A 27,719-nucleotide genomic window follows, 5' to 3' on the forward strand; every position below is an offset into this window, starting at 1 on the left:
TCTGTATTCAGTCTTCCAATTCTGTCCTCCAGCTAGCTATTGTGGTTTGTTGAACAGCAAGAAACTCGGTCCATTTCAGAATGAAAGCCTTCTTCTCTACTAATCATTTTCAGGTGTTTAGGAGCAAGTCAGTTGTAGCCGGCTGATCTTCCAGATCTAGGTCACCAGTATTGGACGACAGTCTGACACATGCATTAGGCCAGGCTATGCTACTGAAGTCAGAAATCCAAATGCACAAGAGCTACAAGAAGCTGGCTGAAGAACCCTGCTGAATGCATTAAACCAAGAGGCATTATCTATGCTGGGTTTAAATGAGTTTTTCTTTATTTTAGACAGCCTACATGACAAGTTTTTAAAAACCAATGCCTCCACTCCAATTAATTCAGGGTCAAAATAAATCAAATTAAGCTCAAGATGGCATCAGTCCAGTTTTCAAACAATGCTGAGTCATGATGTTTTGTTGATGAATAAAGAACAGCAGCCAATCATGATGATGATAGATGATCCAGAAGGGTTGGTCTCTTGTTACTGTTAAGAAATTAATGAGAGTTAGCCTATGCTTGTACCAATTCCTTATGTCATCATTAAATATTCACTCTCTTAAATGTTCTCCCTTATTCAATCTGAGTTGCCACGTTTATCAGGCACACAGAAAGCGCAAGGAAATTGCTGTTGCATCTTTATGCAAGCTAGAGAGCAAAAGTAGTTGTTCCCAGCCTATCAGCAGATGCTTAACATTCAGAACTTGCATCTCAACTGCTTCCCTAAGGCACTGTTTGAGAGGGTACCAGTCTTGATTAGCACCCTTTCATTGACGGAAAGGGGGTAAGGCCTTCAACAGCCATATCAAAATACAGCCAATAAATGTTTTGGTTTGATATTAAGCGAAGTGTGGCGGTCAACCAAGCTTTACTCAGAGTAGACCTACTGAAATTAATGACCGATTAAATACCTCCCAAGATTTAAATCTAGCAACAGTGTTTTTTTAAAAAAATCTAACAATCCACACCGTTTGCACTTTCTGTTCTTACCCCTGCCCACTTGAATGATCTGCTCTTCTATTTAAGCCATTGGCAGGAGAGCCTCAACTTAGAAGGGCAGAAAATGCATATGCTAAGCCTCTTGAGATGGGCGCACAACCCCAGAGTCTGTCAAGACTGGCCCGTATGGGCAGGGGTACCTTTACCTTTACCTTTAAGCTGTATGGAAGACTAGTCAATAGCTCAATAGTTTGTCTTCTATCAGCATTGTTAACTGAGAAATGAAAGATAATTTTTTATGGAACTCTGGGGAAATCTAGAAAGTTAAACTAAGAGGCTATTGAACTTGTTCACACAAGAACTGAGAATCAAGAGTAAGCAACAAGGTAGCCTAGTTTGTAGAAGACACCAAATTATTCAGGATATTGAAAACCCAAACTGCAAAGAAGTTGAAAAGGGATCCCTCCCTCCCTTCAAGCTAGATAAATAAGCAAAAGAAAATGGACAGTGAAGTTCAGAGTAAGACTTAAAAAACACTGCATTCTGGGCAAATAACCATCCCAGCTTCATACAAACTGATGGGAGAGTAAATTGGCTGTGACTAGCAAAGGATGTGTCCTTTGAGTTGGAGTGGATAGTTTTGAAGTACAGAATTTTAGAACTTCCAGCATCACTCACAAAGGTGTGCAAACCTCTGGTTGCACAATCTCAAAAAGGATACTACAGAGCTAGGAAAGTTGATAGAAAAGGCGGTATCATTTGGGCTTTTCTTTTTTTCCCATGGAAAATGCAGGAAAGATGTTAGGATTTCAGAGATATGAGTGAATGGCGTGGAGAAAGCATATTTATTTTTTCTTCCTCTTACAGCACTAGTGCTTAGCCACACAATTCATCAGCAGTATGCAGACAAAAGCTACTACTTACAACACTCTATGAAATTTCCTCCAACCAGATATTATGATTACCAGAAGTTTAGATGGCTTTTCAGGCATGCCCAAAGTCTGTTTGGAGGGCCTAATCCAGCCCCATGCTAGTTTATGTCCTGGGGTAAAATCCTAAAAAATCTCCACAGCTTCAACCCTTAAAAAAAGCTGGGTGGCCCTCACACATGTTCACTTCATCAAATCTGGCCCTCTATGAAAAAAGTTTGGGCACCCCTGGATTAGGTGAACTCCTGAAGCAGAGAAGAATGGCTATTAAGATGCAATTAGGTAAGTCAAATCTCCAGGTTCAGAGGCAGGCTGCCACAGAACACAAGTTGCTGGGAGAACAAGGGCTGTTCCCTCATGTACCTGGCTGGTTAGTTGAAAATGCTGGACTAGATGGGCACAGGGTTTTGTTTCTGCAGCAAATCACCCCCCATTCATCAGCAAGCAAAATTTGAAACCACACAAGATTTTAATCTTGGCAAGTTCTCTCGGGAATTTATACTTACACATTTCTCCATTTCTAATCCATCCTTAAAGAAAATCATATAAGGAGTGATACCATCCTCACGGAAATCCAGCAACGCCACCATTCCATCTGGATTCATGTTCTCGCCTACAAAAAACTTTCAGAAGAAAAAAAAAATCGGTTGATGCAAATAAGTTCTTAGAAAGCACTAACATAACAATGCACATTTCCTTGGCTCAAGCATCAGGCACTTCCCACAGAATGCCAGTCTTAAAACAAGCAGCAAAAGCTACTTCACAGTATGCAAGTACTGAAAATATGTTACAAAAAAAGAGAGGAAGCTTTGGAACTTACCTGGTAATTTTTGAAGTTTGCAAGGATATGTTTGACTTGTTCAGCTGCTCCAGTCATGAACGGCTTTACTCTCTCTGGCTTTGTTTCCTCAAGTCTTGCTTTGATTCTAGGGGAAAAACAACAACAATTCTAACACCTGCAATTTAACAAGTTTGAGGATTGTACCCAAAAGTTTCTAATAGCTGATCTGAAAGGAAAACACTGCATTGCTTTTGACTGCTCCCCTGCATGGATAGTGCTTTACTTTACCTGCCAGTTTTAAATTATATTTCTTGGGAACATTTTTATTATACACAAGGCCACATAAACTGGCATGGTAAAATATGCCAGCAGATTTCTGTATGCGCCTCCATTGAGGCAACAGTAAAATAGCAGAATAGACAATATTGTATCGAAAGAAGGGGTTGCCTTTGGTCCAGAAATCTTGCCTCTAAATATAAAGCAACTGTTACATCATATGTGTAATACAGAGCCTTAATAACTCCATGAAGCTACAGCAAAAAGCACAGCCACTGATCAGTTCTGCCAATAACCAGGATTGTTTGGTTGCACCTCTCTTGAGTTGTTTGCATCCCAGCTGGTCCTTACTGGGAATTTTAAGAGAAAGTGATCGTGTCGCCTTGGATTTCATGATACAGGGAAAGGGAAAACTGAGTGTAATCGGTCGTAGGCTTTAAGAAGGCTGATTTCTGGAAGCTTAAGGAACTACTGCAGGCATAGGCAAACTCAGCCCTCCAGATGTTTTGCGACTACAACTCCCATCATCTCTGACCACTGGTCATCTTAGCTAGGGGTGATGGGCGTTGTAGTCCCAAAACATCTGGAGGGCTGAGTCTGCCTATGCCTGAAGTACCGGGTGAGATCTCATGGTCAGAAATCGTCAAGAAAAGGGAGCCTAAGAGGGGAGTTAGTTAAAGGTGAAATAATGAAGGCACAAATGCAGACAATTCCAGAAAGAAAAGTGGGAGGCACCTAAATAAACTTGTGTGGCTTTATAAGAAGCATACACAAGCTTGGTGGATCTGGGGAATGCTATGGACATAGTGTATCTTGATTTCAGTAATGCTTTTGACAAAGTTCCCCATGACATTCTTGTGGAGAAGCTGGTAAAATGTGCAGCTGGTTGACTAACAGAACTCAAAAACTCATTAATAGTTCCTAGTCATCCTAGGAAAAAGTGACGTGGGGTGACAGAGTTCTCTCCTGCGCCCACTGTTGTTCAACATCTTTATAAATGACTTTGATGATGGAATTGAGGTGATCCACATCAAATTTGAAGATGATACCAAATTGGAAGGGGTAGCTAATGCCACAGAAAACAGAATTGGGATTCAAAATGACCTTTACAGATTGGAGAATTGGGCGCAAAGTAACAAAATGAATTTCGCCAGGGACAAATGCAAGGTTCTGAACTTAGGCAGGAAGAATCAGATGCACAAATGTAAGATGGGGGACACCCAGCTTACATGTGAAAAAGATCCAGGGCCCAACAGAATGATGCAGCATCATGTCCAGATCAAGGGAAGGTATATCACTCTATTCTGCCATAGTCAAACCACACATGGAGTCGTATGTCCAGTTCTGGGCACCACAATTTAAGGATATGTGTGCTGGAATGTGTGCAGAGGATGGCAACCAAGAGGATCACAGGTCTGGAAGCCAAGCCTTATGAGGAAAGGCTGAGGTATGCTTACATCAGCAATGCAATCACTATGTGCATTTGTTACCATATCAGAAATGTGGCCTCAAATTAACCTTAAGATTTAGGGTTCTCACTAGTAGCATTTTCCTTTTTACCTTGATGACTTAAACATAATGTACCAAACCTAGTATATTTAACAGGCTCATCACAGCTATCTGCCAATCACCCAATCCCACCACCCTTCTGAGTAATACCCCTCCGCACCTTCTCACTATATAGAAGGGTCTGGTGACTTCTGTTTCAGTGTATCTGAAGAAGTGTGCATGCACACGAAAGCTCATACCAAGAACTAACTTAGTTGGTCTTTAAGGTGCTACTGGAAGGAATTTTTTTATTTTGTTTTGACTATGGCAGACGAACACGGCTACCTATCTGTAACTATATTTAAGAGGACATCCTTCAGATATCCAATACTATAATAGGATATGTGGAAAGAAGCAGTATCTTAGCAAAATGTGTATGCAGGTGGTTATGGCTTTAAATTATAGATCTTTCAGAATAAGAGCACCATTGTAATCATCCCCACAACTGGATCCCAGCAGCCCATCTCCATCAGAAGGCAGTGCTGAAACCTTATGGACATCTTCCAAGAGTGTTTGCTATGTAACCCTCATCGTAACTGTCTTCTGGCCTTGAAATGACAGACACCAGGCTAACTTACGCTTTCATGTAGTCCTTGATGTACTTCTTGTAAGACTCTTTAGTGAAGCTTGTTTCCTGAAGGTGGTGGTTCATTACAATGTCAACACCGGTGACAACGGTAGCCTCTGCCCCTTCACCATCTGGACCTTCAGCCGACGCATTTCCACCAATTAAAGCATCATCTATTTCACCTTCTTTCCTGCTCACCATCTAAACCATTCATTGAAGAAAAATACCACCACTGAAAAGCAAAATCTAATTGTAAAATGATCTGCTCCTGTTTATTAATCTACTCAAAGCTTAATAGCAGAGTTTTAATTCCTGAAACTAGTTCAGTTATGAGCAAAGCTATCCAAGTGGAATTTGTCACCAAAGGGAGAATAAACTGCCTTTATGATTAAGACTCTAATTTCCAAGGTTTTCGAAACACACACACAACCTGCTACTTTTAACTTCTTCCCATTAAAATTAAGGGATTTTAAAAGACCACGCCTCAAATTACTCAGTTTGGATGTCACCATTACCACTATGGAGGCTTTATGGATGTGTCAGAGCTTATCTTGCAACCTAGCCCCTCTCAAGTCACTGTGACAACTCTGTAATAATAGTGACCCATATTGGCATGGTGATGCATAGATTATGAAAGGCTAAAGCATGGATCTATCTCTCCTACTCCAACTGTGCCGACCAAGCCATATTGCTAGGCATCAATTATCCCTGACATGGTCGTTGCACAATAAATGTGAGCTTTGGTTACTTTATGAGTTCATAGAAAAGACTGAAGTTTCCCAGTTGGTCTCAGATATTGCCAAATCTCTCTCTCCCCCCCCCCCATAACAGAAGTGCCTGTGAAGGGTAGCAACTGCTAAAAGAAGGGCCTCAAGGTACCAAAGCACAGTTGAACTATACTATAATATAGCGAGGGGCCTGGGAGAGACCAGGGTTGGAACCCCGCCCCACCCCCATAAAACGAGTCGTTTTAGCCTACCTTCCCTTCCACTTCCAGGCAGAGTCCGCTGGCCACTTCTTTGACCTTGTAGATGTCCGAGAACATCTCGTCTTCTGCGGGCAGAGGAAGGAGGAGGGCGCGTGAGGGGGGCTCCCCATGGTCGGCGGGTCCTTCTCCCTCCCCCAAACCCCACCCTCCTCTCAGGGGTCGCCCCTCTTTCCCTCCCTCCCGGCCTAGGCTTCGCCAGGCCCCAGAGGTAGATGCGGGGAGGCCGGCGCCCGGAACGGGAAAACGCCTCGGGAAGGCTGCGCCGGAAGCCAAGAGGGAACACGCCGGAAGCGCCGCCAAAGGCCTCCAGCCCCACGGCCCCTTCGGCAGCCCCGCTCACGCAAGCGCGGTAGCCGCGGCAAAAAGACGCATGCGCAGTGAATAGAATGCCGGGGGGGCGCCAGTCTTCGCTCTTCCCCCCTCCCCCGCCGCCCGCGCGAACCAGTCTCCCTTCCCCCTCTCTTCTGTGCCGCGCAGGCGCAGTGTAGCGGGAGGGCGCGCGAGGTGCCGCGGAGCCGCGCAAGCGCAGTAGGGCGCCGCTGTGGGGGCTCCGCGGGGGGGCCCGACCTCGACGGCGCTGAGGGAGATTCGCTTACGGCTGATGCAGTCGCGGTAGATGATCATGGCTGAGGAGGCGTCGTCGGGCGGCGGTGGGTCGAGCGGGCGGGCGGGCGGCGGGCGGCCTCGGGGAGCGGAGCGGCTGGGCGGCGACTCCCGGCGAGAGCAAGGAGCGAGGCGGAGAAAGGCCGAGGCGGCGCTGCCACTGAGCTCATATAGCCAGCGGGGCACGTCCCTGCCATCCGTGCGTCACCAATCCCTGCGCTCCCCGCCACGCACGGAGCTGTGACGCAAGCGCGCCCGCAGGCCGCCGCCCCGCCTCCCCGCGCTCACCTAGAGGCAAGAACGTACAGATCTGCTCTCTGAGGGCAGGAGGTAGAACTTCCAGGTTCCTTCTCCTCCCGCCGCCGCCAATAGGAAACAACGCTGTCAGCTTTTCCCTTTTCTTGCGAGGAATCCTATTCGGAAGAAGGGAATTTCCTTTAAAAAATGGGAAACGTTGGCAGCTATGCGCAGAGGCGGAGTGGCTGCGGGTTCGCAGCAGCGGGTCCTCGCTGAAACGGAAGCCAAGAGAGGAGACCCTGATTTCAGCCTTAAAATCGTAGAATCATAGAATTGGAAGGGGCTCCAAGGGTCATCTAGTCCAACCCCCTACAATGCAGGAATCTCAACGAAAGCATCCAGGACAGATGGCCATCCATTTATTTTTTTAATAATATTTATTGAAGTTTCATAAATATTACAAAAATGAAAAAGAAAAGGAAAATAAGAAAAATACAAAATGCAGAAAAATAAAAACAATTAAAAACCTTTCGATCTTTCTATGTCTTGTCTTTCATTTACTTGTTTCCCTGACCTCCTCACACCTCCCTTTTTTGTATTCTAATTCAATTAGCAGTTTCAGCAAATCCTTTCCATTTTTGCTTTTTTATCTTAATAATTTATCTTAATATATTGTAACTTTACATTCTCACCTATTCATAATCCAATTTTACCTACAGATGGCCATCCAATCTCTGCTTGGAAACCTCCAAGGAAGGAGCATCCGCCACCCCCACCCCCCAGGGAGGTCTGTTCAAACATCTCTTACTTGTCAGGAAGGTCGTCCTGATGTTTAGTTGAAAACTCCTTTCTTGTAACTTGAATCCATTGGTTCGGGTCCTACCTTTTCTGGAGCAGCAGTAAGCAAGCTTGCTCCTTCCTCCATGGGACAGCCCTAAGTATACCCAGATCCTTTAACCGTTCCTCATAAAGCTTGGCTTTGTTATAAGAATTTTAAGGTCTCGAATATAGAATATTCATAAATGCACACATATCTAAATACAGTGGAAGCTCAGGTTACATTCGCTTCAGGTTACAGACTCCACCAACCCAGAAATAGTGCTTCAGGCATGGCAGCAGCAGGAGGCCCCATTAGCTAAAGTGGTGCTTCAGGTTAAGTACAGTTTCAGGTTAAGTGCGGACCTCCGGAAAGAATTAAGTACTTCACCTGAGGTACCACTGTATATGAACCATGTGAAATAGTATGGGAATGCAATCCTGAAGCCATTTTGACTCTCTCAATGACCTCAAATATTCCTCTGCAGTAAGGGAGGCAAATGGGGAAAGCCTTCCCATTGTTTTTTTCCCCTTGCAAATCCTGTCTTAAGGGCATATTTGTGTATGAATAGGGTGAGCCTGTGACCTGGATTCAGGAACTAAAGTATTAACCATAACAAAAGAATGACCAGACTGCCCAGGTAATGCAATCAGTGACCATTATCAGGAATCCTGGTGGGCAGGATTTCTGCTGTAAACTGCCTGCTTCTGTGATGTATGTATGATGTATTGAGGGGTGGTCTTGGGCTACAGGGTGGGCAACTTCAAACGTCTATACAAGGGCTTGCGCACCATTGTTCAGGGTTCTTCTCTCTCCTCCGTGTGGTGAGTGGGGACCCTGTTGCAACAGTTCCTCAAATAAAGATCAGGCTTACTAGCCACTTTGCTTCTCAATATACTCTGGTTGACCTGTGTTTTCTCCTACCGATAGTGAACCTACTTAAGGACTCTATATGGGCTCCAGAATACCCCATAAGGGAAAGGGAGCAGTTTTTCTCCTAACTTCTAACTTCTAGCTCCTAGACCCTTGATCACCCTAGTTGCACTCCTCTGCACACATTCCAGTTTGTCAACATCCTTAAATTGTGGTGCTCAGAACTGGGCACAGGACTCTGAGTTACCTTGCCCTGTGGGTGGACCAACCCTGCTGAGCACCGTAGTTTACAATGCACAGTCATAATTCCCAGCAAGCCTCAAACTACAGTGCCCAGAATTCTTTGAGGGAAAGAATATTCCTTAAAATGTGCTTGAACGTTATATTGTGTACACAGCCATAGAGTCTGCATGCAGTTCTATCCAGCTAATTTCTATCTAAAATCAGGTCACCCTATGCTGGTGTGGTCACTCTAGATTTTATGCTGATGTGGCACACAAAATTTCCAGCTGCTCCTCTGCAGGGTTGTCGAACAGCACAGGAGTCCAGCTAGGGTAACTGTTTGGCAACATCATAATTTGTACCTTTGCATCATTCACTCCCTCCCTGGTTGGGTGATGCTTAAAACAACATCACCCTGAGTTGCATGATGGAAAAAATGTGGGATAAAATGTAATAAAATAAGTAAGTAAAAAAATCATTATTCCATTACTGTACAATTTATGCATATTCTTGTGTGGTTCTTTTTATGCAGTAGAACTTTTCCATGGCTTTTGTCCCCAGCTTCTCTCCTTACTTAATTCACTGACACTGATCCTCCAAGCAGACATGCTTAGAATCAGGCTGTTGGGCCACATTCCTATACCCAAGTACCTGGGAGTAAGACCCATTGAGTAGACAAGCATAAAACATATAGCTGCAAAAATAGCAACAGTACTACAAACATGTATTTGACCCACCAACCAAAAATTTGGCTGAACAAGATTCAGTACAGTGGTACCTCTGGTTGCGAACGGGATCCATTCTGGAGGCCCGTTCGCAACACGAAAAGAGCGCAACCCTCAGTGGCGTGTCTGTGCACGCGCGGGTTGCAATTCAGCACTTCTGCGCATGACGTCATTTTGCGTGTCTGTGCATGTGCGAGCGGCGAAACCCGGAAGTAACCCTTTCCGGTACTTCCAGGTCACCATGGGATGTAACCTGAAAGAACGTAACATGCAGCAAATGTAACATGAGTATGACTGTACTGATAAGCTTGCAAACCACATTCATTAAAGAGAGGGCACATCAATTATTGTTTTCCCTATTTATTATTTAAATTCTATACATGCTATTTCAGTGTTCACTGAGTGATCTCCATCACTCTTCAGTCTCATTATTTGTATGATTTTGATCTATACCTATTTCGTTTGAATTCTATCAGTATATTTTTAAATGATTTCCCCCCCCCACACAACCACTTGTATGTTTTTTAAAAGCTGTTCTTATTTTTAATCTGTAAGCTGCCTTGAGCCCCTATTGTTGTTGTTGTTTAGTCGTTTAGTCGTGTCCGACTCTTCGTGACCCCATGGACCAGAGCACGCCAGGCACTCCTGTCTTCCACTGCCTCCCGCAGTTTGGTCAAACTCATGCTGGTAGCTTCTTCGAGAACACTGTCCCACAATCTCGTCCTCTGTCGCCCCCTTCTCCTTGTGCCCTCCATCTTTCCCAACATCAGGGTCTTTTCCAGGGAGTCTTCTCTTCTCCTGAGGTGGCCAAAGTATTGGAGCCTCAGCCAGTGGCGTAGCGTGGGTTGTCAGCACCCGGGGCAAGGCGAGTAATTTGCGCCCCCTAACCCGTGGATTTGCGCCCCTAACCCTAACCCTCAGATGTTGCGCCCGGTGCGGCCGGCCCCCCCTGCACCCCCCACGCTACGCCACTGGCCTCAGCTTCAGGATCTGTCCTTCCAGTGAGCACTCAGGGCTGATTTCCTTCAGAATGGAGAGGTTTGATCTTCTTGCAGTCCATGGGACTCTCAAGAGTCTCATCCAGCACCATAATTAAAAAGCATCAATTCTTCAGCAATCAGCCTTCTTTATGGTCCAGCTTTCACTTCCATACATCACTACGGGGAAAACCATAGCTTTAACTATACGGACCTTTGTTGGCAAGGTGAGGGGTAAATGAATGAATGAATGAATAGGTAAGTAAGTGTTATTGTTGTTGTTGTTTAGTCGTTTAGTCGTGTCCGACTCTTCGTGACCCCATGGACCAGAGAACGCCAGGCACTCCTGTCCTCCACTGCCCCCCGCAGCTTGGTCAGACTCATGCTGGTAACCTCAAAAACACTATCCAACCATCTCGTCCTCTGTCGCCCCCTTCTCCTTGTGCCCTCCATCTTTCCCAACATCAGGGTCTTTTCCAGAGAGTCTTCTCTTCTCATGGGGTGGCCAAAGTATTGGAGCCTCAGCTTCACGATTTGTCCTTCCAGTGAGCACTCAGGGCTGATTTCCTTCAGAATGGAGAGGTTTGATCTTCTTGCAGTCCATGGGACTCTCAAGAGTCTCCCCCAGCACCAGAATTCAAAAGCATCAATTCTTCGGCAATCAGCCTTCTTGATGGTCCAGCTCTCACTTCCATACATCACTACTGGGAAAACCATAGCTTTAACTATACGGACCTTTGTTGGCAAGGTGATGTCTCTACTTCTCAAGATGCTGTCTGTCTAGTAAGTGTTATTACAATTCGGTAACTCGTTCTCCTGCATTCACCTCCCTTCGTAATTTTGGACATAAGCCACGTTGACGTCAGACACATACTCAGGGGGAGAGGAAAGGCGGGGCTTCTCCGACGCTGCTTTGGAGCTTTTCCCATTGGCTGAGACGCGAGGGACGCCAGCTGCGCGGAGAAAGAGAGAGACAGAGATAGAGACAGACACTGGCGCATGCGCGCTTGCCTTCATCTCGCCCGCCCGGCTCTTTCGGAAGACGGAGCTTTTCCCATTGGCTGAGACACGAGGGACGCCGGCTGCGCGGAGAGAGGCAGAGACAGAGAAGACAGACACTGGCGCATGCGCGCTTGCGGGCTTCCCTTCTCTCGCCCGCCCGGCTCTTTCGCCGCCGACGCTGCGGCGGATCGTCGTCTCCCGCCCGGGCAGGGGCAGAAGCGGGAGGCGGCTCAGGTTTGGCTCCTTTCACGCCGTCCCTTTTGGGGCTGCGGCCTCTCCGGGGTGGCCGGCCTGAAACGCCTGAAGCGGGCGGGGGGGGGGCGGAGAATGTGAGGGGGAGACAGTCTCTTCTTTCCCGCGCTTTTCTGTGAGGGGAAAACTCCCCCCTTCACTTTTTTTTTCTGGGGGGGGTACCTGGTCCATGGGGCGGTGAAGACCCCCCTAAAAGTTAAACGGTAAAGCAGACACGCAACAAGCAGCCGGCGGGGGGGGGGGCTGGGTCGTTGCCCGCCCCCCGTTTAATGAAGTAAATGGTTATAAAATTTTAGGGTGAACGCACATAGCAGACGCACGCTTCAGTCTTCCCAGCCTCCTAAAATTGAGGAAATGTTTCCTCGAGAAAATTGCATATTATTTTAGACCACAGAACCATTCCCCCCCCCCTCAAAAAAAAACACACACGTCTTGGCTCTCCTAATGGATTATTTCCTTTTTTTTTTTTAATAAAATTTTTATTAGTTTCCAATTTTTAACAAACACAAAAACAACATAAAAACAAACACAAAAAATCATAATTTCTTTACCTTATTTCCATAAACCTCTTTTCTCGGACTTCCCCATACCTTCCCCTTTTTGCATCCTTTATTTTAACAATTATTCAACAACCCTTTTTAGCCAATTAAATATAAATTCATTCTCCTTTTCAATTTCACCCTGAACTAAACACAATTTACCGCTGTAATTCTACGTCTTCCTCTCCCTCAGCATTTTAGCACTCCTCAATTTTATAGTAGCTCTTAAGATATATTTTAAACTTCTTCCAATCTTCTTCCACAGTCTCTTTCTCTTGGTCGCGGATTCTGCCGGTCACCTAATGGATTATTTCCTCTGAAGAAGGAGATCTCCTGGAAGAAATAATAATAATAATAATAATATAATATAATAATAATAATAATAATAATAATAATAATAATAATAATAATAATAATTTATTTATACCCCGCCCATCTGGCTGAGTCTCCCCAGCCACTCTGGGCGGCTCCCAATCAAATGTTAAAAACAGAGGGGAGAGAGACAGCGGAAGAAGATTGGCAGAAATTTAAGGACTATCTTAAGAAACATTGCAAAATTAATGAATCTTAGAATGACATTGATTTAGAAATGATGGGGTTTTCAGCGGTAAAGGATATGTAAAAGAAAAGACAGGTTAAAAATTAAATTAAAATTTAGGGTAAGGATTTGCTAAAGTAACAAAATAGAAATTGGAATACAGAGAGGGGAGGTATGGGGAAGTCGGGGAAGTAAGTTATAAGAAAATAAGACATGGAAATTATACATGTTTTTCTTTATTATTTTTTTCTGTTTTTCTTGTTTGTATTATTGTATTGTGTTGGTATGATAAACTTTAATAAAAAAATTTATAAAAAAAAACCAAATGTTAAAAACAGTACAGCATTAAATATTAAAAACTTCCCCAAACAGGGCTGCCTTCAGAAACCTTTCCCCATAGTTCTTTCCCTTAGCAAATCCTGCCTTAAGGGCATATTTTGTGCATGAATGACCTGGATTCACAGACTAAAGTGTTTACCATCACAAAAGAATGGGCCAGGCTACCCAGGTAACTCAATCCGTGTAACGTCATCAGTGACTGTACGTGTGATGCTTTTAGGGTGGCCTTTGGCTAAGGGGTTGAGCAACGCCGAAAGTCTTTGTAAAGAATATAATAGATTCCTGCGCACTTTGTTCTTCTTGGTCTCTCCCACCTCCTTGCGAGGAAACAGTTGCAACAGGAAAATAAAGATCTGTCTTGCTTTCCACTGGATCCTGCCTCCACACATTCTTCTCTGACTGATCATGGACTTAGGGAACTCATCAAGTCCCTTTGGGGAGTTAGGTAGCAAAAGCCAACCCCCCCCCCATTTTGTTTCTACAACAAAAATAAATAAAAATACTTAACTGACCAATTGCATGGAGATAGCTTGGTTCTGCTACCCAGCATAAATCCTGGCTACTCCCATGCCCCCAGCTACAATTAAAGCCAGGGGGGAAATGCTTGAGTTCATAGACACATGGCACTATTACATGTGCTGCATGATTCCCGTTTCCCCCCTTTTGTATGTTTAGTGTGGCAGCGGCTGCACTCTGGAACTCCCTGCCTCTTGACATTATGCAGGTGCCAAAGTCAGGGTCATTTTAATCTCTACTAGTATTTTTAACTTTTGTTTGTATTTAAATGGGATTGTGGGTTTTATTATTTTATTTTACTGTATTCCCTCATTGCAGAGGGTTGGACTAGATGACTTTCGTGGTATCTTCCAACTCAACAATTCTATGATTCTATGTTGTATCTTTTTTGTAAACAGCTTTGAGGTTTTCTTAAAATCAAGCGGTGTTCAAATTTTATGAAATAAACAAACAACAACAACAACAATAAAACATTCCACCTGCTTCTAAAAGGCCACAGATAATTCAAGGCCAAAGGCCTGGTTACAATGGAAGTAAGGTAAAGGGACCCCTGACCATTAGGTCCAGTCGTGGCCGACTCTGGGGTTGCAGCGCTCATATCGCTTCATTGGCCGAGGGAGCTGGCGTACAGCTTCCGGGTCATGTGGCGAGCATGACTAAGCCGCTTCTGGCAAACCAGAGCAGTGCATGGAAACGCCGTTTACCTTTTTGCTGGAGCGGTACCTATTTATCTACTTGCACTTTGATGTGCTTTCAAACTGCTAGGTTGGCAGGAGCAGGGACCGAGCAACGGGAGCTCACCCCGTTGAGGGGATTCGAAACGCTGACCTACTGATCGGCAAGTCCTAGGCTCTGTGGTTTAACCCACAGTGCCACCCGCTGAATGGAAGTATTCAGTTGTAAATTAGGGGTTAATAAATTCTGGTTGCTTCATGCTTATTTATTTAATTTAATTACACTTAATATATAAATTTAATATACCAGCCTTGTGTTCTCATGCTCTGGAGGGCAGGACACAAAACAATAGCTTGGAACGGTCTCCCTCAAGAGGCTGTGGGCTCTCTTCGGAGGTTTTAAAGGAGAGGTTGGATAGTCACTGATGCTTTAGTTGAGATTTCTGCATTTCAGGGGCTTGAACCAGATGACCCTCAGGGTCCCTAATCCCTGTCTGTTCCCTATCTGACTGTCAAGACCTATCTCAGCCCTAACCGAAACCTATCTAACAGTTTTAACTGCCAGGGTCTAACTTTTAACTCTCCTTCCTCCTGACTGGATGGGACACTACCCAGCTCTGATTAGTTTCAAGATCTACAGGAGGCTGACCCAAGGTCCACGCATCACAATATGTGATTGAAGTTTAGACCCTGTAGCAAAGGAAAATATTTGGGAAGCGTATACAACTCATAAAAGGGGTGGATAAGTTTTGTTAATGGGTGAATTTATTTTTAATTTATTAAATTAATATTCCATCCTTCCTCTGAGAGACAGAGAGAGTATAGGGGGTTCCGGTATAGACCAGCAGACACAGGAATGAGTTCAAATATCTAAAAACAGTTATGGCATCATAACTATTCTGAAATAATCTGAGGGTGCTCCCACATTGGAATTCATTGTGGTATTGGTTCTTGTCATGCCATGCATGTAAATTTTGCAGTGTTCACACTACACTGCGATTAAAATATAAGCCCACCCACCCACGCATCAGATTTCCTCTGCAATGAAACATAGTCCTGGAAATTTCCACGTAATTTCCACAATAATATGTAAAGGAGCCAGAAGTTAACTCTGGGATTGCACACAAGTTCCTTAGGATCTCATATTGCCCGCCCCTGCATTAACTATTGTTCAGGGTTTTCCTTTCCAATCAAATTTTCCTCTTGCAAGAGCGCTTTTATATTTAGCAAATGCCACCAGGTGGCACTGTAATACACTATCTCTGAACAAACCTAAAAATTACAGCAAACCTAAATACTACAGATATGAAAACTACAAGATTGTTAATTTTCATTTTTGTATTTTATAATGTTAAGAGTGTTTCACTAAATTACCTTGCTTTTTTTCTCTTTATAACCAAAGATTAAATAACAAAACAAGTTATGTGGTATTTCAGATTTTTGGGAGAATGGACCACTTTGTCAGATGTATGAAGTTTTCTCCTTACTTGGCAAACCATATTCGTGGTTACGGACATTAAAATAGTAAAAACAGGCAACAGTGATGCATCAGGTTTCTACGCATAGTCCAAATTATTTGAAGAAGGAAAGTATGGGATCAAAAAACTTCTTGCATAAAGTTATTTCTCAGTACATTTTTCTTACGTGATTTTCTCACTTTATCAGTTTTCCAGTCTTAAGTTCATTTCCCCACATTTCCAAATCAGTTTGCATTTTTTTTAAAAAAAGAAAGGTCTCGTGAAAATTCATGTTTTGAAAAGTGAATTAAGTTGGTTTGCCTTTAAATGTGAAATGAGTCAAATTTCTCCCACATTCGCTAGTGGCAAGTCAGTCACCCCAGATCATTAACCCAAAATGTTTACTTAATTATAACAATTGAAATAACTCCCTTTGTGGGATCAAACTGTTTTTGAAATACATCAATGAGCCATAGAACACTTGGCTTTCTCTGATACTGTTGAGCCACAGGAAAAATTAGTTGGGATTGCAGCTAATGGCAAACAGAATCTGAGTCCAGATGGGTGGCAACACACGCTCAGGCACTTTCTGCAAAGCCGCTTCCGGCCTGCCCAGGAGGTGGGGTTGCGGGCTTCACGCCCACCCCACGAGAGCGGGGGCTGGTTGCAGCCCCCGCGAGAGCAGGGGAATCCTGGCTGGGTCTGCCCCCCCAAGCCAGCCAATCGGCTGGCTTGGGGGGGGGCATGGCCTGCCCTATTTATGGCCGGCGCAGAGGGGGCTCGCCCTCTTTCCGCCGGCTAGCCTCACGTTTTCCCACCCTCCCTCCCTTTAGGTAGCCTTTAGGTAGGTTTTTGACTTTGCTATGGACTTCGGTCTGTTGCCGCAAGGGGCATGGTAGGAATTTTTCCCAATTGGCAATTTGTGGCCTTTTGGCTTTTCGCCTACCTCGTAGCAACTCGTCACAACTTTTCGGCATTGGCGGTAGGCATTGATAAGAAGGGGTTAAGAGGATGTGTGGGGGGGGAGGAACGCCATCACCTCCCCCCAGTGAGCGAAGGGTGGTCCGTTAAAGGACTCCGGGGGGCGTGGCCCTGTCCGAAGCCTATGGAGGTGTGGGCCAAAGGCACGCCCCAGAGCGGTGACCCGGGGGAGCTCCTAGTTGAAGTGCCTCGGCAGGAGACTCCCCCGATATAGTGTTAACCCTTCCCCATGTCTCCAGCAAATGGGCTGGAGCCAGATAGTCGATAGGGCCAATGCCTCTCATTCCTGAATTCAATAAAGTTGTGGCCTAATTCACCCAATTAACCTTAAATTATGGTGTCTCGTCTCTTTATCCTGGTGGGGGGCGGGAACTCGCCACGCAATGGCTTCCCATTTCTGGAACACTCCTCCGGGAAGCTCACTTTAGGCACCAGGCAAAAACATCCCTTTTAAACCAGGCCTTTGCCTTTTAACCATCTATGGCCGTTTTGTACGGGTGGGATGTTTTAATGTAGTTTTACATATGCAAGTTTGAATCGTTTGCATCATCCTGTGTGGCTGAGACATAGACAAAACTTCCCTATCACTTGAAAATGCAGTATTTTTCACTGGAGGTAACTTATTTGGGTGGAAGTTCTCAAGTGATGGTTTTTTAAATGCAAGTGTTAACCAGCCCTAGAACCAGTAGCGATCAGTGGTGTGGTGCTGGCAAAATGGGGTTGGCTCACATGCCTCTTCAACGCTGAGGGTTGCTCCCGGTTTCTGAGAGGCAGAGCTATATATGCACCACACTGGTCTCCTATGCCTTGCTCCGCTCTTAGGAACCAGCAGCAAACCTACCACATATAACACTGAAACGAGTAGGAGTTTGACAATTTTTGAGCTGCCTCCAGCTTCCATTCACTTAAGAACACCTAAACATTATAATGTACCTTTAAATGAGGAGTCATTTACAGGATCATTGTTTATCCCCCCCCCCCGCCCCAAGCTGGCAAGGCTCCTTGGACAGCAACAAGAAACTGTGTCTTTAGTGTCACCAGTCCAGTCGAGGGATGCTCTGCCAACAGAGATTCAGCAGGCGCCTTCTGTTCTAACCTCTAAATGCCTGTTGAAAACCTTTCTATGCTGCCAGGCTTACACTGGCAATTGAAATATCCCTTTGCAATATTTGATCTCTGGTTTTCAATTTTTATATGTTTTTATTTTATGGTTTTATGCGTGGTTGTTGTAAAGGGCTCTAATTTTTTTATGAATGGCGGTATATAAATGTATTTATAAGTAAATAAAAGAGATATTCAAGATTGTCTCATCTCTTGCATTCATCTATCTCTCCAAGAGAACTATGATGAGTTGCAAAGCCTTGCAAAGCCCGTTAGTGACTTTCCATCCAGCCAGCCCCCTCTCCAGATGCATGGCTATAGGTCCTTTCGGGACCGATGTTACTATGAGGCATATTGAGCTTTTTGCCTCTGACAGTAGATTGGGGCAGGTAGTGGAAGGATTCTGCTGCTGCTGTCCCTGATAGTTGCAGCTGCCTGGCTGGCACCGTGTCAGACTGTGGAAAACCACCGGTGGGTCACTTGTCTTTTAAGTGCTGTAGCTGTCATACAGAACCAGCTGCCCAGCCACTGGCATTCAGCTAGACCAGCCAGCAGGCAGAAGCTGGCCGTGCAAGGGAGAGGTCTTCTACAAGTCTCACAGGACTTTGGGCCACTACAGTGGTGCCTCACAAGACGAAAAGAATCCGTTCCGCGAGTCTCTTCGTCTAGCGGTTTTTTCGTCTTGCGAAGCAAGCCCATTGATGGCTTAGCGGATTAGCGCTATTAGCGGCTTTTAGCGGCTTAGCGGATAAGCGGCTTAGAAAAAGGGGGGGGAGGGGAAAAAAAGCAGGAACTCGCAAGACGTTTTCGTCTTGTGAAGCAAGCCCATAGGAAATTCGTTTTGCGAAGCACCTCCAAAACGGAAAACGCTTTCGTCTAGCGAGTTTTCTGTCTTGCGAGGCATTCGTCTTGCGGGGCACCACTGTACTTTGTGACAATACAGTGGGTGCAATAAGCATTGACTGCTGCCACTCCACGGTAGGGGCCCCCCTCTGTTGCAGGCCACAAAATGGCTTGGGCCACACATCTTTTCTGCACCTCTGAACTGACTGGAGTGACACTTATATATGGCAGCTTTTCCTGATTTTTCCTGTGTTTTAAAAACAACAACCAATAAGGCAGTAGACTGGATCTGTTGATTTTAACTGAATGTGTATAGGATGTGCTACTTAAAAGTATTAAGTGGGTTTTATCTTTGTAAGCAAACACGTTTGACTGGACTAGCCTTCATAAACTATGAGTTGTGTGCTAATTAAGTCCTTACCCTGTAATGAAAGCTCATTTTTCAATAATATTTAAAGGTTCCATATTTTTAAAGGAGTTCAAGAAAGAAAGAAATGATCCATTTAAATGGGATATGACTTTATTCATCACTGCACTGATTTTCATGGAATTTCTCTCTCACACAGAGACAGAAGTTGTATATGCAGGATTTTAGTATTTCCTCCCCGGCTCCAACTTCAATTTGAAAGACTATAAAAGTTTGACCGGGTTCCAGTTGTGCATGGTTTGCTGGCCTCTGCTATGCAGCAGAGGCAAAGCAAGCCACATATTAACAGGCATGCTGTAAATCTTCAAGAGGAGTGTTTCCTTTCTTTGAACAGAACTGAGTTGTAGTTTCAAATTCAGGAAGTCTCCAGAAAAGAGACCTATTTAATGTTGCATAGAAACCAGTGGCCCTTGCATGTGAACAGTGTGCAGTTTGCTCATCCTTCTACGTAACAAGCTAGCATCCTAGGTGGATGCTTACTAGGCTCGGAAGGCACGGCTGGTATGGAGCTGGATTGAGTTTTTGTGACTCATCTGCCATGTCTTGTGATGAACTGGATTCATCCCACCCCGTCTTTTTCATTAGGCTCCAAAATCTGACTCCCCCCCCCCCCGGAAGACCCTTTGAAAACACACAGCACTTACCTTAATGAAAAGAAATACACAGCTTGCTTGAGAAACCAGCCATATTTAAGTTTTAAATTAGTTTGCTTTGTTTTTTTTAAAAAAAGTGCAGTATTGAAAGAAACGAGGAGCAATCCAATCAAACCTAAGCATTACCAGTTTGTAAAATATGCACAGTGCTTATCTTTGAGCTGATTGTGAACTTGTGAATGGATTACGTTTGAAATATGTGCTACAATACATAATCTTAAACTGGTTTAAACCTTCAGGTAGGTAGCCGTGTTGGTCTGAAGCAGTCGAAATATGTATAAAAAATAAAAAAATTGTCCAGTAGCGCCTTAGAGACCAACTAAGTTTGTTCTTGGTATGGTACTGAAAACTATGGAGAGACATGGTCTGAACAGAGATACTGGATTCCTGTCTCATTACATAATCTAATCATCTGCATACTATCCCTTGCTTTTTCCTGTAGGTCTAATTGCAGTCGTTAACAGTCGTTAACAGGTTTACCATACCCATCTCATACTACCCTCCTGAAAAAACCCCACCCCATCCTCCCACTATATATAAGGGTCTGGTGACTTCTGTTTCAGTGTATCTGAGGAAGTGTGCCTGCACACAAAAGCTTATACCAAGAACAAACTTAGTTGGTCTCTAAGGTGCTACTGGTTTAAACCTGGGGAAAAGAGTGTTCTGAGGGACTAGTGGGGCATGAACAGAAGAGGGGCACTTACTGGGGATCCTAAAACCATTCATATTGGTCCTATGGCCTGGCAGCCCAGCAAAAAAATGTAATGTCACAGTACAAGTCAATGAGGACGGTGCAATCTTCAAAAAGTGGGTCCGCACTCACCTGAGATCGTCACCCAAACTGCTCTGGCTGTGTGACCCAGCAGTCTGTTTTCGGTGATTTTGTCTGCTGCATCAGGTGGACAAATGCCATTCTATATGCTTTATCAGAATCAAACTTCTCCGAGAACATAGTAATTGAATCAAGTTCAAGCACAGATTGCCATGACCTAGTAGTATAGAATTTTGGCTATATTCCTCATAAAGCTTGGTTTCCAGGCCCTTGATCATATTTGTTGCCCTCTTCTGCACACATTCCAGCTTATCAATATTCATCTTAAATTGTAGTACCCAGAACTGGACACCGTATTACAGGCAAAGTCTGTTCAAGGCAAAATAGAGCAGGATTACTACTTCCCTTGATTTGGACACTATACTTCTGTTGATGCAGCCTAGAATAGCATTCACTTTTTTTTGCTGCTGCTTTTGTTGTCTCATGCTCAGTTTGTGGTTTACTGAGATCCCTAGATCCTTTTCACATGTACTACTGGCAAACCAGATGTCCCCCATCTTACATTTGTGCGGCTGGTTCTTCCTGCCTAAGGGAAGAACTGTACATTTATCTCTTGAAATTCATTCTGTTAGTTTGTGCCCAGCTCTCCAATCTGTTAAGGGCATCTTGAATCCCAATTCTGTCTTCTGTGGTATTAACTACCCCTCCCAGTTTGGTGTCATCTGCAAATTTGCTGAGCATCGCCTCAGTTCCTTTGTCCAAGTCATTTATAAAGATGTTGAACAACAAGAGGCCCAGGACAGAACCCTGCTGCTCCCCACTTGCCACTCTTTTGCAGAATGATGAGGAACCATTAATGAGGTTTGGTCAGTCAACCAGTTACAAATCCACCTAACATTTGTTCAACCCACATTTTACCAGCTTCTCCCCAAAATATCATGGGGGACTTGATACCCTACACCCATAGCATTCCCCAGATCCACCAAGCTTATAACTATGTCAAAAAAGGAAATGAGTTTCATCTGACATGACCTGTTATTCAGAAACCCATGCTGTGATTTCGCATCCTTTTCTAAGTGTTCACTGTTTAATCATCTATTCTAGGACCTTTCTTGGTATTGACATTAAGCTGACTATAGTCAGCAGGAGGAGTTATTATTATTAAAATTTATATATGTGCAGAGTCTTCTCCCCCCTCCACTTTGAAGATGAGGACAACACTTGCCTGCCTCCTGTTCTTCAAGAATTATCAAAAATTATGGACATAGGCTCTGAGATTACATCCGCAAGCTCTTTTATTACCCTTGGGTGCAGCTCATCAGGCCCTGGAGATATGAATTCATTTAAAGTAGCCAGATGTTCCCTTACCACCTCTCTTCCTATTTTGGGTTTCAGGTCGCTCCTTGCATCATTTATTATGTTATCTGGTTGGGCATTGCTTTCCTTTTGGAAGGAACGGAAGCAGGCAAAGTAAGTGTTTAGCAGTTCCACCTTCTCTCTGTCACTCAATAGTATTTGTCCATCTTCTCCACACAGAGGACCTAATACTTGCTTGTTTCTCTTGTTTTGAACATTGCCAAAGAAACCTTTTAAATTATGTTTAACCTCTCTTACAAGCTTGAGTTCATTCTTAGCTTTGGCCCGCCTGACCTTTTCCCTGCAACTGCTGGCTACTCGTGTGTACTCTTCCATCATGATTTCTCCTTTCTTCCATTTCTTATACATATGTGCCCTCCTTACATCTTAGTCCATCTGTAAGCTCTTTATACAGCAACACTGGTTTCTTTAGGTGCCTACCACTTTTCTTTCTTGCTGGAATTGTCTGCATTTGTGCCTTCAATATCTCACCTTTAAAAAACTCCCATCCATCTTCGACCCCCTTCTCTTTGAGTATTTCTGACCATGGGAATTCACCCTATAGTTCCTTAAGCTTTTTGAAATCGGCCTCCTCCAAGTCCAGGGTGCATGTCTGACTACACTCAGTTTTCCCTTGCCTGTGTATAGTGAAACTCAAGAAGACACGATCACTTTCTCCCAAGGTTCTGTCTACTTTTAGCTTATCAGTCAGTTCCTTCCTGTTGGTGAGGACCAGGTCCAAGAGAGATAACCCCTTGGTTGCTTCTTCCAAATTCTGGGAAATCGTTAGCAAGGCAACTGAGGAATTTGTTGAACCTTACATTCTTGGCTGAGTTTGAGATCCAACAGATATCAAGATAGTTGAAGTCTCCTATTACTACAATATCTCCTCCTCCTCCCTTCCTGTTTGATCAATTCCATTTGAGCAGCTTGTATTCCTCAGTTTCTACATTCCAGTCCTGAGTCTCATCCCACTAGGTTTCAGTAGTGTCTTCTGGGTCATATTTACCATTCAGTATTAAGAGCTCAAGTTCTTCTTGCTTGTTTCCCATACTCTCTGCATTTGTGTAGAGACAATACAAACCATGAGTCATTCCTCTGCACACTGCTCCCTCCTCCATAGGGAGTCACCTGCCACCACCACATGTCTCTTTTCCTTCTCTGGGAAGCAGCATAAATCACACTGAACCTTCAGCTGCCACCTTGGTGTGTTCTGAGGTCTGCAACAGCTGTACTTGCTCCTCTAGCTGAGAACTGGTGTCCAAGGTGAGGGCTTGGAATCAATTTTGTAGCTCCAGAGACACTCCTGACAGTCCAGCTTTTTTGTCCTATTCCCCCAGGGGTTTATCGCTAGTATTAACCCACCATCAACACGCCAGAGGGAGAAAGTATGTAGAAGCCCTTCAGTGCAGTGAAAGTGGTGGACATCAACTGAACAGTCCAGAATTCTGCATTTTAGATTAGGCTTAAAGTGTAGGATATAGTCTTGTTCTAATACATATAATAAGATCAGAGTAACATACTTGGTGATGTCTCCCAACCTGATAGGTACGAAAAGGCTAGTTTCAAACCCATTGCATTTTGTAAACCAATACCCAATTTATACTGAAATAACAGAAACCCAAATTTAACTACTTCGTACAACCATTTCATTTGACTTCAAAAGGCCATATTATTTGACTGTGAGACTGAATTATATTCTTCATTTTTAGCAGACGCCTTATGTATGACATGAACTATTTATAATGCCTGCTTACTCCAAGTGAGTTTTTTCTATACCTTTTTTTTTTACTTCAATTTGAAGTGAAAGATACAATATAGAATTCAAATGCCTTTGCATTACATGTGTTTTTAAACATTGCTACATTCCAAAATAGGACTTGACAAACAGTTTTGGAATAGTTCTGATACTTTACATTCTTGCTCTTTAGCCTTTGTTTTCTTTTTTCTTTTTCTTTTTTTGGTATAAAGGTTAATACATTGGGTTAAATGACATGTTTAAAATATGAAAATATGTTTCCTGTAGTTAGCAGTTCTTTTTTTGTCACTATTTTACTCCCTGTGTGTGTGTTTGTGTGAAAAACTATCAAAGAAACAGAACTTTCCTGCTGAAAGTAAGAAAAATCAATGATTTTGGAACAAATGTTGCTATGCCTTAGCTGTTTCCTTCTTCAAATCCTGGTTTCAGTGCTTCAGAAAAATCCATTCAAATGGATGATTAAAAAATAAGAAAGAAAGAAAGATTTATGAAGTATGATCTGGGAGTGATAATGACATTATATAAGGGAATGTTGGGATTTTTTCTACTCCAGGACGGTGTCATATAAGTAAAAAACAAGACCCTGATGTCACAGCCCAAAGCACGTGTCCACACACATCAGGAATCACAAGCATACATCAGATGCTCATCCGAATGCACCCATTTGTCTGCATTTCATCGCTTCCACTGGGATTTACATCTCCATTCACTTCCAAATGCAGACGGAAGACACATTTCAATGTGCATTCCATTGAAAGTAATCAACGACTCCCACAGCAAATCTGGTTCATGCTGATGGCTCCTGATACATGCAGAGGACTGCTTTTGCTAGTGGATCATATTCATTAGATTGAGTGACAAGTGTATAATCTCCACCAGATCTTTGGCATTTACAGTGAAATTGCAGTACACTATATTGCTGGGGGTAATAATTCCTATGGAAGCCAAGGGGGAAAGTGCTTAATACATTGCACATACTAGACTGTGGTTGGCTTAAGAAGAGAATGACGTAAGAAGAAAGCATCTGCAACTTCTGGGATGGGTTTCTCACATCCAGAGCGTTCTCGGTGGCAGTCTTCATCTTAAGGAAAGGTTGTGTTTTCAGTTGGACAATGTGTACTATGACAACATGGGACGGGACTGTCACCGGATTCACCCTGGTCAGTTGTTACTCCTAGAGAAAAAAAGACATTTTATTAGAACATCTGACAACCAAGTAGGAATCACTCTTGATTCTTCGATTGACTAGAAGGATTATTTTCCTAAGTGATAATTTTGATTACAGTGTGTGCAGGCAGACGTAACATCCTACAGACCTGAATGCTGTCTAGACAAAGCATCTAAGAAGAAATATTATAGTGGCCCAGGAAGAAAAGTAAAAAATGATTATGGTCACAGTCTTACTTGGAATTAATGGGATGTAAGAGTATGGGATGCGGGTGGCGCTGTGGGTTAAACCACAGAGCCTAGGACTTGCTGATCAGAAGGTCAGCGGTTCGAATCCTTGCAATGGGGTGAGCTCCCGTTGCTTGGTCCCTGCTCCTGCCAACCTAGCAGTTCGAAAGCACGTCAAAGTGCAAGTAGATAAATAGGTACCGCTCCAGCGGGAAGGTAAACAGCGTTTCCATGTGCTACTCTGGTTCACCAGAAGCGGCTTAGTCATGCTGGCCACATGACCTGGAAGCTGTACGCCAATTCCTTCAGCTAATAAAGCGAGATGAGCGCCGCAACCCCAGAGTCAGTCACGACTGGACCTAATGGTCAGGGGTCCCTTTACCTTTACTTTTAAGAGTATTTTAAGAAGCACAAGCTGCTGCAGAAAACAGCAACCACATGTTGAGTTCTCCCCTTCCCTGCTTTGTAATGTTTACTGCAATTTATCCCATGTCTGATTCTTCTATTGATTAGAAGGATTATTCTTCCCATGTGATCAGCATCTCTGTACCTGAGAACTGAGAATCAGTCGATGCAACACCAATTTTTTAAATAGATCCAGGAAACTACAGAGTGGTTACCTTATGGTGTCTTCTGGGAGAACTGGTGGAAAGCATTGTCAAATATAAAAATACCAAGCATATAGAAGAAGTCTTGCTGAAGCAGAACCAGCATGGCTTCTGCAAGAATAAATCCTGCTTCACGAACCTATTAGTTCCCTGGCAGGGCTAAGAAGTACATAGATGGAGGTGACCCAGTTGAAACTACACACTTAGATTTTCAAAAATCTTTTAACAAAGTACCTTACCAGAGATTCTTGAATAAACTTAGCAGTCATAGACTAAGATGAGAGGAACTGGGTAAATAGCAGGAAGCAGAGAATAGGCATACATAGACAGGGAATTAAGAAGTGGAGTCCCCCCAGGCAGCAGTATTGGGACATGTGTTTTTTAACTGGTTCATAAATGATATAGAACAGTGGTTCCCAATTAGGGGTCCAGGTACCATTTTCAAAAGTAGGGGATCCATGGCTCAGCTTTTGAAAAATAGGGGGCCCTCAGTAATTAGCTAATTGGGAACCACTGATCTAGAGTTAAGAGTGAGGAGTGAGGTAGCTAAGTTTGATGATGATATCAATTTGTTCTGGATGTTTAACAGAAAAAGAGATTGCAAAGAGCTCCAAAGTGAGTGAATGGATAATAAAATGGTAAGTGCAATTCAATGTAAACAAGTGTAAAGTGGTATCACGTTGGGGGTCAAACACATTGTTAACATAAATTATTCTCTTAATCTCATGTATATGCTCTTGGGGTCTAAACTGCCATTGAATGACCAAGAATGAGACCTCAGGGTCATAGTGGATATCTCCAAGAAGATGTCAACCCAGTTTGCAGTAGCTGCTTGAATAAAGGTGAATTCCATACTAGGGATCATTGAGGATTTAAATATTAATTTAGTTATTTCACAATATTTATATATCACTTGATTGTAAACAAAAACCTCAAAGAAGTTTAATGAGAAATAAATCTGCCACTGTCATAATACAATGATAGAAATCTATGGTACAACAACACTTAGAATACTGTGTACAGTTCTGGTTGTCTCAATCCCAAAAGGATATTGTGGAGTTGGAAAATGTTTCGAAAATAGAATGCAGCAGCTACCCTATGAGCAAAGGTTTCAACATTTTTTCGGGCGAGGGGGGTTAGTTTAGAGATTAGGTAGGAGGAGATTAGAGAGAGGTACGTGAAGTTATGTATAGTGTGAAGAAAATGGATGGAGAGACATTTTCCCTCCCTATCTCCTAACACTAGAAATTATGTACATCCAGTGAAGATGAATGTTGGAAGATTCAGGACAGACAAAGCACTTCAACACATCTTCTATCCTGCTATATTGGGCAACATGCCAAATTGGGCAATGATATCTTGGGAGGACCCATAGAGAATAGGCAGGCAGACAAACCACTTTCCACAATACATACTAGATGCATACAGGGAACGAACACATTCTGTAAATATGTATTATAGGGTTGCATGAACTGGCAAAGTGGGATTGGTCACAACTCCTCACTGCATGCACATGTGGTCGCGAGCATGCACTTACTATCTTCTAGGCACACTGAGCCTTTTGCTCCAGTTGGAGGAGCAGAAGAATGAGCTGCAGCTGCCTGACCACCGCTGTGTCACCTTTTATTTTGTTTTAAGTGCAGCAGCTGCCACACAGAACCAGCTGCCTGGCCTGCGACCTCATGGCCACTGACATTCAGGCAATGACTTCCTCACAGACCAAGGCTTGGTGCATGACACTGTTTTGCTTACTCTAGCTTGCTTTCCCCTGTGGCAGAAGTCTTCAATACACCTTTGCCACCACTGCAAGAGGGCAAGGTGGAATTCTGTATGCAATGTTTGAAACATAAATAAAAGCTTTGGCAGGACATAATCTTAATGGCAATAATCAACCATACCGAGTGAGAGTAAGGGCTTGCCATTACTTCAGCAGCAGCTAGAGTTGCACTGCCTTAGCTCTGCTAAACATTTTGTTGCCATTAC

General features: G+C 43.7%; 2 protein-coding genes across 2 annotated transcripts in view; both read right to left on the reverse strand.

The window, feature by feature from the left end:
* Window positions 1-302: 302 nt before the first annotated feature.
* On the reverse strand, window positions 303-6,820 carry TPT1 (tumor protein, translationally-controlled 1). Its single transcript, XM_079975525.1, has 6 exons — window positions 6,667-6,820; window positions 6,062-6,135; window positions 5,093-5,283; window positions 2,730-2,835; window positions 2,416-2,532; window positions 303-528 (listed from the first exon to the last, which is right to left on the reverse strand). Exons 1-6 carry the CDS (start codon window positions 6,692-6,694, stop codon window positions 526-528), a joined length of 519 nt encoding a protein of 172 aa, XP_079831651.1. The 5' UTR covers window positions 6,695-6,820; the 3' UTR covers window positions 303-525.
* A 12,448-nt stretch (window positions 6,821-19,268) lies between these two features.
* The window catches only part of ATOH8 (atonal bHLH transcription factor 8), a 34,406-nt gene continuing 25,955 nt past the window's right edge, over window positions 19,269-27,719 (reverse strand). The window contains exon 3 of the mRNA XM_079975494.1: window positions 19,269-24,907. Within this exon, the coding sequence (XP_079831620.1) occupies window positions 24,902-24,907 (6 nt within the window). The 3' untranslated portion in view covers window positions 19,269-24,901. The remainder of the gene's footprint in view (window positions 24,908-27,719) is intronic.

This window comes from Podarcis cretensis, assembly GCF_951804945.1.
Source record: "Podarcis cretensis genome assembly, chromosome: 5".
NCBI lineage: Eukaryota > Metazoa > Chordata > Lepidosauria > Squamata > Lacertidae > Podarcis > Podarcis cretensis.

What these genes read in the sequence shown, in the direction of transcription:
- TPT1 (XM_079975525.1), bottom strand. Translation starts at nt 6,694, where the DNA reads ATGATCATCTACCGCGACTGCATCAGCC. An exon ending in CTACCGCGACTGCATCAGCC is followed by an intron (nt 6,136 to 6,666) that starts GTAAGCGAATCT and finishes CTCTGCCCGCAG; the next exon opens with AAGACGAGATGTTCTCGGAC. An exon ending in ATCAAGGACTACATGAAAGC is followed by an intron (nt 2,836 to 5,092) that starts GTAAGTTAGCCT and finishes TTTTTCCCCTAG; the next exon opens with AATCAAAGCAAGACTTGAGG.